General features: G+C 36.7%; 1 protein-coding gene across 1 annotated transcript; it reads right to left on the bottom strand.

Annotated features, from left to right (window-relative positions):
• Window positions 1-2,624: 2,624 nt before the first annotated feature.
• LOC113290257 (subtilisin-like protease SBT2.2) lies at window positions 2,625-9,833 on the bottom strand. The gene is made up of 10 exons (XM_026539852.1): window positions 8,890-9,833; window positions 8,346-8,499; window positions 7,674-8,071; window positions 7,029-7,124; window positions 6,087-6,159; window positions 5,593-5,875; window positions 4,550-4,881; window positions 4,128-4,395; window positions 3,410-3,691; window positions 2,625-3,313 (listed from the first exon to the last, which is right to left on the bottom strand). The coding sequence occupies exons 1-10, from the start codon at window positions 9,144-9,146 to the stop codon at window positions 2,889-2,891; spliced, it is 2,568 nt and encodes an 855-aa protein (XP_026395637.1). The 5' UTR covers window positions 9,147-9,833; the 3' UTR covers window positions 2,625-2,888.
• Window positions 9,834-11,310: the final 1,477 nt, after the last annotated feature.

The raw sequence follows: 11,310 nt of genomic DNA, 5'->3' as shown, positions 1-11,310 counted from the left end.
TATTTTTTTTGTGTCCATTTCACCCAAACTAATTTTTACTCGTCCATTTGAACCGTGTTTTAAAATGATTTGGACAAATGACCCATTTTCCGTTTTTATTAATTAATGAATAATTAAATTATGATAAAATCAAATTTTATTAAATTAAATAAATTCAACAACAAATAAAGAAGTGCTAATTAGATAAGGTGTACAATTTTACCTTAGAGTACGCAGTTTCATTGCATGGATATAACTTAATAGGTGCCAATGTGCGAAAAACGTTCGTAGGCATACAATTCAAAATGGAAATTACTACGCCAAGATTCCCCCGAGAATCTCCCCGACAAAGTCGTATCAGTGTCTTAGTCTCGACCGGGACGGACCGAGATCCAGCATCGACTACATTGCTCATACCTCAAAACTTGTGGGTTTGACTTAGATATACATCGAATTAAAACTTGTACTGGTCAAGGGCACCAGTCCGACACCAAGAATTTCCCACCAAATTCACTCGTTGGATTGTCTAACGGTACAAATTGTGAGTGGACATACGCATAATGTCCAAATTTACGAGTAAGGTATTACGTACGAGTACTATTAAAGTTCATGAGCCTCACTAACCTTAAAAATCCGCATTGTTTTGGACACTGAAAATATGAATGATTTTTTAGGGTTCATTTTTGAGGGGACCATGATATTATTAGGCCACCTTCCTATAGTTATAAGGGGTGTCCTAAAGCATTGAAATGACTAACCTACCCTTAACCTAATTTAATTTAAAACCAACCCGATAACCACCTATATATATAATCACCACCTCCTCCCACCACCACCTCCCACCATCGCCGATTACCACTACCACCTCCTCCGATTATCACCACCAGTAACCACCGATTACCACCGCCCACCACCACCACCGTCCACCACCGCTGATTACCACCACCACCACCTCCGATTATCACCACCACCAACCACCGATTACCACCACCACCTCCGATCACCACCACCACCAACCACTACCACCACTATATATATATATATATATAACTTAATTTAAAACATTAACAAAGATATTCTCGCAAACCCATTACTTATCATTCGTTTTTGGTTGAATAAATGAGAAGTAATCATTAAAATGAGTTGAAAATGGAAGTTGCAGAGAGGTTTAATTGAGGGTTTTTTTTCAGAGAAAACTTCGGTTATCACGAATTAAATTTTTCTTAACCGAACTCAGAGTTCGGTTGATTCGCAAAAAAATACGTTTAACCGAACTCCTTGTGTTAGAACAACACAAGTCCATCAGTTCGTTTCCTTCGCAAAATAAGGATATCACCGAACTGTAGTTTACGAAAATAATGAGAAGTCCACAAGTTCGGTTCGTTCCCAAAAATGTTAAGTTTTCTTTGTAACCGAACTCTACCTTTGAAACTTCGTAACCGAACTCTACCTAATTCGCCAAGAAATAAATTTCGTAGTAACCGAACGTTTGCCTAATTGCATATATGCATATATAAGCCCAGTTCGGTTGATTCGCAAAATATGTTGAAGTTTGCGAACCAACCGAACTTCTAACACTAGGTTACTTTTAACTTGCAGTTCGGTTGGGAACTTGGTTGCGTTGAAGTTTGCGAACTAACCAAACACACAAGATGTACCCAAATAAATTGTTAAGTTCAAAGTTCGGTTACCTACCATTTTATCCTAGGTAACCGAACATTACATTGTACGACCAAAACCTCCATTAACGAGCGAGTTTGGTAACCTGCGCGTTTGGAAAACGTAACCGAACTACACTTTCAGGTGTGTTAGGTTACATGTTCTTGACATATGGTAGCCCAAATCTACATAAAAAATTTCATTTTTTTTTTGAAAGTTTGGAGCAATTCAACCAACATTATCTAAGTTTGAAGCATACCTGGATACACCAAATACCCTTCCTCCGGTTGTGGTTGGTAAAATCCATTGTTTTTCATGTTTTCCTTCTTCATCTTCTCTAACTTTACTCTCTCAATAATTCTACTTCTTTAAAAGAAACCATCTGATTTTTTAATCTCACTAATTATCTTTAACTTAACCATCTCACTAATCATTACACTAACTATTATTAACACTAACTAATCATCACCCAAAATTAATCAGGAGGGTAATTTAGGTATTAATATAAATATCTAGATAAGGGGTGACCTAGATTTACTTCTAATGTCTTTATCCAAAAAAAAAACATGGTCCCCAGAAGAAAATCGTTCCAAAATATTTGAGGCATACTCAAAATATAAGCCCACAAGTCAATTGTGCGATTGTTTTGGACACGCTGCAAAGTGTCAGCATCATTTTGTGTTTCCTTGCAAACAAGAAGACAATGTGGTGTCGAATGCACTGACTACCACAACCACTGGGTCTCCTGCTGAAGAGTGCTCAAGAGTTCTTTCCTCCAACTCTATTTATAAAGAGATTTTTTAGCATTACGAAAGATTATGTGCATGCCTAGCAAATTAAATTTTCATCAAAAAGAGACGATTAAATCTATCAAAGATACTGAAGAAATAAAAACACAGAATCGATATCTATGATATTGCATTAAATTTTAGATTTATTCGTTTAATGAATCCAATTTTAGTCTCAAACTTCTGGTCACTTGGCATGAATCACACCAACAAAGCTTACAAAGATTCAGTTAAAGAAGCACATTTGTTACACTACACACTGGACAGAACCAACACCAATACGTAAATTAAAGCGCATCTCAGATTATTTTTTTTTCATGAATCGCAACCATAATCTACATTTTCTTCTTTATCAGTGTTTCCACATTTACAGTTTTACACAATGAATGAAAAAATGGGTAAACACAATTTGCATGTCAGAATGAACAAAAGATGGTACAGAAATGGCCCAGACCTGTATAATTAGCTGTTCTCGGTCATGTTGTAAGAGATTTTATAGATCACTGATAATGGAACACTAATTATATGCCGCTGACTTCCATACAGACTGATTCTTCCGAAGCTTGCTGCCGAACTGTTCATGGTAGCATTCAAGGTAACGGTTATAACTTGCTTTTGTCCGCTTTCAATGAAGAAGCGTTTCGGTGTTACCAAAACTGAAACCCCGTAAGGAGCAAACCAAGATAAATTGTATGTTTCATTTCCAGCAGTGTTGGTAACCACTCTTTCAACAGTCGTGGTTTGGTTTAGTTTTGCTATTGTGATTGATGGTAAGTTCAGGTCACGGCAGTTGATTGTTGAATTTCCACAGTTCTGGTTAGTGTAGTTTAGAACAACAGGACCAGATCCATTAATGCCGCATAAAAATGAGAAGTAATCATCAAAACCTACCCCAAAAAAGATGTATGTATTAGGAATCATATAATAGCCGAGAGAACAGTAACTCGAAAATGTTAGAAGTATCAAGTGACCAAGTAACTTACTTGAATCAAAAATCAGTCCAGGGTCTAACGCAGAAGTTACATCGACAAAGCCACTTCCCATGTCAAAGGGGGTCGCAGGAGATTGATTTAAATCTGGATTTGCATAAGCGCGCTGCGCCATTATTGGTTCACCCTTCTTGTTATGCATTGAAGCTGTTGTGGAGAGCGCCGATCCGATAGCTGAAGGACTAAAACTTGGAAACTTCTGTTTAACCAGAGCAGCAAGACCAGCAACATGTGGTGCAGCCATGCTTGTCCCTGACATCATTGCAAAGCTCTCATCTGCCAAAAAAGTAGAATTTGATCAGAAAATATATAAAGTGGAAAACCATAAAATTTCAACAAAAGTACATACACTGAGGTAAAAAAAAATGCTGCAGACCAGATGTATAGCCACATGGACAGTCCTAAACCAGGATTTACATAACAGTGTCTCCTTTAAGGAAAAAACCCACATTTAGGCTCCAACCACCACTAGATGTGATATCTTGGGTCTTCTCAAATACATATTTTCTTAGTCTCTTTGCTTCCTATTTATGTCCCAATCCATTTTGTTAACTTTCTTTTTCTCATAAAAAGTTGTTCATCTAGTTTTTTAATGACCAATAAAAAGTTGGTGTTGGTCTAAAAAATGCTAGCAGTTGTCCATATGTGCAAGTAAGAGCAAGCATTTAGAAGATGTATTTATTTGTGTACCATAATGGTTTCAGTAATTTACCTTGAAATTCAAGCGAGTCAGTGCCCACAGAACTCCAAGCACCCCAGATGAAATTTCCAGGAGCTATCAAATTGGGTTTCAATATGTCAGCATCATCAAGAAAACTATCTTCAGGGTCAGGTCCTCTTGCAGAATAATACATAACCTTTGGTGCGGAGTTGCTATAGTTTGCCTTTAAACCTCCTAATATTGTTGCAGTGGCCCCAAATTTGAATTTATCTGCGAGCGGATCTTGCTCCAAGGAAGAGTTGTAATACTTGAGTAAAATCTGCAGAAGGGATAATGAGAGGATCACATTAGATAGGGCGACTAATTCTTCTAAGGAAATATATTTAAGGAAATATCAACAAAAAGCTAGAGTACTTTTAATTTTAAGAAATTACTACTTTGAAATAGTTGAATAGATTTGAAAGCATACACACCTTGGAATCACTTGCAGATGGAATTATCACCCCAGGCATATCCATTGGAGTTGGATTAAGTTGAAATCCTATAACGTAAGGATCCATATAAAATACAACACCTACTGCAGAGAGATTCTTTGCTGTCTCCAAGGCTTGTTTTATGGTAGAGAGACCAAGCACAAAGCGGATAGAGTAGCTACACAACAAGAGGTTTCCTTGGACCACGTCAGTGCTTAGACTGCTGGGATCTTGGCATTCACTGACGTACATGTTAGTTGCATCTTTCGTGTCATTGTTCAATGCATGAAGAGCAGAAACCAGTGTGTACATTGTACTCTCATCGGTTCCAGCTGAAGATAAATTGAAGAAAGAAAAATTAGGAAATGCTTAAATTAAAAAGTATCAAGGCAATTAGGTAAATGCGATTGTATTTAGTGGTGAATACAGCCCTACCCAAAGAAAAAAAATTCACTGCTTCACGTGAAAAAGACATTAAACCCTACTACGAATTGTGTGAAATGTACCAATAGTTTTATTTTATTTTTACTAATTGGACCATTGGCATTCTCACACACGAAACCATAACAGAGGAAGAAAACCTGATAAAGACACAACTCAAAGCTAAGAAACCCCTGTAAGAATGTCTTGTCGCCCTCGTAATGGTTTTGTACTGAAAATGCAAATCATTAGATGGAGTTATTTTATTTCGGTATATCGTGATTTCTTGCTAATTCTAAAGGAATATCTCTTAATAACATTAGTTTAAGCTATACTTCGGTTTCTGCATCCAATATTAAATCTGAAACTAGTGTATTAAGCTACTGCCAGAACAGTACAATTCCGCTTAAGATACCATCTTCAGAACACCATACATACATGCTTCATCATCTTTAAGAATTTGGGTTTCCTTATGGATTTTGATCTAAAAAATAATTTCTGAAAGTGAAAGTACATATCAAGAGTTTCATATCTATGTTCAAGGAAAAATTTGATGACATCTAAGCCACCTAATTTTGCTTGACCATTTTAGGATAATGTTTATAAAATAATAGCATACTTACGTGCAAGTCCAACTCCAGTGATGGTTACATTGTTCCCAAGTACTAAAGAATTACTGTAGGTCCTGTCATGAGCAGCGGCACCAACCGTGAAAATCCAAGGACTGAAAGAAGACATGCTCTTGGGTGAGGGTCCGGTATTTCCTGCTGCTTGTACAACGAAAATTCCAGCTTTCACGGCCGAAAGCAAAGCCATGTCTATGGGGTTAAAGAAAGTTGCAATCCCAGGAGGACGCCTGTTAGGAGTGATTGACAAGCTTATTATGTCTACTCCATCTTGAGCCGCCTGCAAATGCAGTGATCGACATTTAATACGGATATAATGTATGAGAAAATGAATACATCCAACAACCGATTTTGCATTTTACAAAATATGTGAAGGTACGTGAAAGACACCTCATTATAGATAGTCTTTTTCACCATAAGGAAAAATCTACCATACATGATGAAATAATAACCTTGACATAAAGAAATGTCGAATCAACATTACCATGTACCTGATCTATTGCCGCAACAACATCTGCAGCGAAGCCTCCAAAACTTTTGTACAAGGCCTTATAAACGGAAATGCTGAAACATAGGGAACAATAAATATATCAAAATCTTATAAAGAAAAGGGCAGCAACTCTCATGGGGACATAAAGCAAAAGGTGCTAACAGGAAAATGATTAATATAATTCTCTCAACAATAATACCAAATTTAAAATACTGGAAAATCAAAGCTTCTAAATGACATCACGAAGCTCCTATATCAATAAAGTTTGTACATGCTCTTGGAGTATTTTTCTCAATTTCCTTCCAAGGAACAATTTGCATTTCTATTCTGCCCACCTGCTGGGAGCTCATAAGATGATCATACAGCTGAATGCTAATTTGACCTATGTGTGAAGATCAATTCTCAACAATAATCCCTTGGATAATTTCCAAAGGAGCCTTGTAGGAAAATTCAATTTAAGTGTAAAGAGAACGCAAGTGGAATATAGGCATCTGTTTCTGTGGCACAAGTTCACTGTCAGTTCAATGTGGAGTGTATTATAATAGTACAAATTGTTCCCTAACCCACAAGGAATAATTTGTTATAAGGTTAAAAAGTTGGTTGAGATAATTCATGATATTTTCTAAGATAAAAAAAAATCAAGCTTATTTGTTATCATATCCATTTCAATGTGGGCTTAAAGCAAACTTGCTGTTTTGACTGTAAACACATCCTAGATTAAAAGGTTAATAGGTAAATGTATAAATTCAGATGGTTTCAGAGTGATTACTCTTAGGCAGGTTTGACCCTCGGTTTCCCTAGAATTGGACTCAAATCCTTACCACGATAGGATTTTATGCTCATTAGTCTAGCAACTGAATAATACAGATAGACATATAAATGGAAGTACATGTTGATCACAAAACGACTAAAATATGAAGCTAAGTGAAATAAGAAACATTACTGTGCACGAGGTGCCATTCCACTTGCATTGCCAAAGTGATGCCCAGCCACAATGACGGGAATACCATGGTTCCCTGCCGCAATGGAAGCCGTGTGCCTGTATTCCAAGCATTTCTGTCAGCCATAAATATTTGAAGGGAAAATTAAAAAAGAAAGAGGAAGAATCTGTAGTCTATGACAGTCAAAAAATGATTATAACTGAGTCACTATAACAACTAATTAAGACGATACATATATCTGAGAGATGTATATAGATGGTTAAGAATCTGTGAATGAACATCACAAGGTAACATGCAACTTAGTGTGAGTTCTACTCCTGGATACCACCAACATCGGATTGATTGGATTGCCCAGAAAAATTCACATAACTCTTTTAAGTTTTAACCCCAAAGAGGAAATTGTAGGGTCAACTCTATTTTGGCTGTGAGAGCCATGACGAATCATCATCATTTTGCGTGTCACCTTTACATATTAGCGTATGGTTTCATCAATCCTTACAGGACTATCAACAAAGAAAAGTATGCAATAGAAGCCTAGAAATTTTGATGCTTGAAGTTCTTGGCGAAGGATCAAGAAAATTACAAAAGTATGCTGTGTACACATAATGAGTTAACTTTTTATAAATGAAAGCAGGAAAACAACTCACGTTCCATGGCCATCAGCATCAAAAGGGGAAGCATAATCCTGGGAAGCATTGAATATTCCCCTGGTTATAGCTGATGCGGCAAAATGACGCGCCCCAATCAGCTTCCTATTACATGAACCAGATGGGAAATCCATCGTAACTTCACACATCCCGGTGAAGTGGGTAGGAACTGAAAAACGATTTCCGGAAAGGTTATCTGAGAAGCTAGGATGTGTTGGATCAATTCCAGTGTCAACCAATCCAATTACAATTCCTTCGCCTGCAGATTCAGGTCCACCTTCTTGAACCCACGCACCTTGAGGCAACCCCAAGAATTGTGGAGTATGAGTTGTTTCAGTTCTAACTCTGTAATCCAGGATCACATTAGCTACCTCCTCTCTACTCGAAAGCTTCTCTGCCTTATGAAATTAATGAAACCACTTAATTAAATTAAACACTTCATAAGTAAAACAAAAACCAAAGATAAATATTTCAGTTTCAGAATCGGCAAGAAAGGTTAGTCCAAGTCATGGTACAAGGACAAAAAAATCCTGGTAAGCAATCTCCATCAACAAAAAGTTCCACATTTGGTCATCATAACTAGTGTTTTCAAAATGCAGTGTACGTGTCTACATAGGATAGAAATGAAACGAAAATTATTTAGTAAAACAAAAGAGAAACCTTACAACTAACCTGCTCAGGTGTTACAAGCACAGCGAACCCATTAATCAAATAATGATAGCTATACAACTTCAAATAGTTCTCTCCCCTCAAGGCCCTTTTCAACAAAGAATCATGAACCCGGCTTATATGAGCAGCATAACGCCGATCAGATCTTGAATAATTCCTACATTTGTAAAATCAATGAACTAATTAATTCAGCAAACACAATTGAACTCCAAATTCCAAACAATTCATTAAGTGTCTGGTCACCAATATACGATTATTTACCAATTAACATCAGTTCCTACATATAGAACAAAAAATAATCATGAGATCAAGTACAATTCGAAATTAACCCCACTTCAAAATAGCACAAAATTAACAGCAATTCCAGCAAGTGGCATTGTAATTCAGGAACCAAAATCCATCCATGATAACAATTTTACTACAGTAAAATTAACCATACTATAATCACACTAAAAGAAAAAGAAAAAAAAAAAGAGAAGGTAAATTTGCATATCTAAGAACCCAAAATAATGTGAATTTAGTAGAGAAAGAGAGCAAACAGTAGTACCTAGGTCTGTGATGTTTGGTAATGAGTCTACTATAAGAACCATTTCTATGAATAAAACCCTTAGTCCTCTTCTCTAAATTCAACCCTTGATTATTAAAATTCAGAAGAACTGTAGGTGTTTGCTTAAGTGAAACAATATAGATTGATGTAGTTGAATTCTCATCTTCTTGACAAAAACCCATTCTCATACACAACAGAGAAACCACCACCATTAATTGCACCACCACCACCACCAAATTGATACTAGTACCACCCATTTCTCCTTTTTAACTAAAAAATCTTGGGGTTCTTCCTTCAACAACAAAAACTTGCTCCTTCATCTATCTGATTATCTCCATTCATAAAGCTTCAGCCTTTTTCTAGTAAAATCTCATAAACCCCAAGACCCTTTTCTCAGAACAAGTAGAAGAAGTATAAGGAGAAGAAGATGGAAAGTTTTCAACCCATTAACAATACGCCATAAATGCGAAGACAAATACTTGGAAAAATGAACAGGGAGAATCTCGGGTTCTGTGCAAATGGGTCTGATATTGGTGGTGGAGGGGTGCAAGAGAAGATACAGCAGTAGAGACTAGAGAGGAAGAGATAGGGAATGTGCAACTTTCTTGATTGGTGTGTCTGTGGGGATGACTGGGAGTGAAGTGTGAAGAGGGTTTTTTATATGAGAAAGCAACAATGGAGAAGACTGGAGAGATGGTGTTGCTTTTATTTGCTTTATTTTGTTGTCATTGTTCTTTTTCCGAACGTTGGTTGCCCTTTGTTCCTTTGTGCAATAACAGTATTTACTTACCCAGATGAAAAAAAGAAAGATTCCATCAAACAAAAACATTTTTTGTTTGTCCAAATTCTTGTTGAGCAATGGTGGTTCGCAGATCCAGGATCAAATCGGTTAATACGAGGATTCATAGATGTAAATTAACAACTAACTCACACAACTACATACAAGAAATCAGGCAACCGAAGGACCGGCAAACCATGTAGCAGAAAGAAGTCAAATAAGAAACTTTTCACCCATGCTATATTAATTTACTACTTCCGTTTCGAAAAAAAGTAGACAAGTTTGTACGTAAATTTACACACAAACTTAATTATTTTTTAGAGACAGATGGAATATTTCTTTTTAAAGAAATTCTGGGAACCAAATCTTCAATTTAGGCTTAAATTTTTTTACATGGTATCAAAATAGGTAATATTTTAATAGCTTAATTGCGCTGCGTGTGCTTTTCCAAGGATTCCTCGTCGCACATTTCAAACATTCTCACCTTTGATATCTCCGAAGTAGTCGACATTGTGACATTCAATCAACATCCCCTTAACCACCATCATAGACGGTTCCAAAATAGCTTCTTGTCGCTGCAAAGTATTCAAAAACTGTATATTGCCTACCGTTATTATAAGTTGACAAGCAAGATATCTGGCATATTAGGGGTGGGGGTGGTGGTGGTGGTGGAACCATGATATGTCCAGCAGGTTTCGTTTAAGTGTCATGTCAGAATTCTGCGTGGTCTTTTCCTCCAACGTTCTTAATTTTTAAATCACAGGTTTTGGGTTTTATTATCTCTGCTTTTGTCCCCAGCAACAGGGTTTTATATTATCACGCGTGAACGTATTTGCTGGTGCTTAAACATGTCTAGATTTACCTGGTAATGTACAAAAAGGGTCTCTGCTTATCACAATTTCAATACTTTTTGTTTCTTGTTTGACTAGATTTATTAACCCGTGAAGCTGCTGAAAACTGTCGCAATTTAAAGACACGGGAGAATTGAGAACTTGTACTCCTGGGAGTTGGATTTTAATGACCAGTACCGGAGTTGAATTTGTGAACCCTGATCACCACCACAATCCAACTGTGATATAATAGGTTGTGGGGACATGTAAAAGATGGGTAGGTGTTACATTTTGGTGGGAGATGAGTGGGACTCTTATGGGACGGTGGTGGTGTTGTTGGTGGTGGTGGTGTGAGCAACTGAGCACTCACTAGAAAGGAGAGGATCACATGAAGAAAACAATAGTTTAAAGAGTTGAGTTAAGAAGAAGATAGTGATGCTTCTTCTTCTCTTTTGCCTTTAGGCTTTAACTTTATTTTCTTCTTCTGATTTCCGAATCCCTATCGACTTTTTTCTTCCTCCTTCTTTTCATCTGTTTATAAGACAACGGCTCTCTAAGCTATGGGGTCAACCCTAATTATTTCACTGGCTTTAGGCATCAGAATTCTTTGAACCACACTTTACATTTATAAGCTGGCAACCTCCCATTCACATTACCCTTGTTAATACTAATAGTATGTTTGGATGACAGAAGCGAATATCAGTAAAAGAAATTGATTGTTTTATTTATAAAAGGCATTCTGATCTTCTATACTCAAACTAATTTTTTGTTTTTCGGTTTTCTGGAATCGAAAAACTGTTTCTAGATGTGCAT

Source organism: Papaver somniferum, chromosome 6 (assembly GCF_003573695.1).
Source record: "Papaver somniferum cultivar HN1 chromosome 6, ASM357369v1, whole genome shotgun sequence".
Taxonomy (NCBI): Eukaryota; Viridiplantae; Streptophyta; class Magnoliopsida; order Ranunculales; family Papaveraceae; genus Papaver; species Papaver somniferum.
Note: the sequence above shows the minus strand (reverse complement) of the source record. Positions and strands in the feature narration are given on the sequence as shown.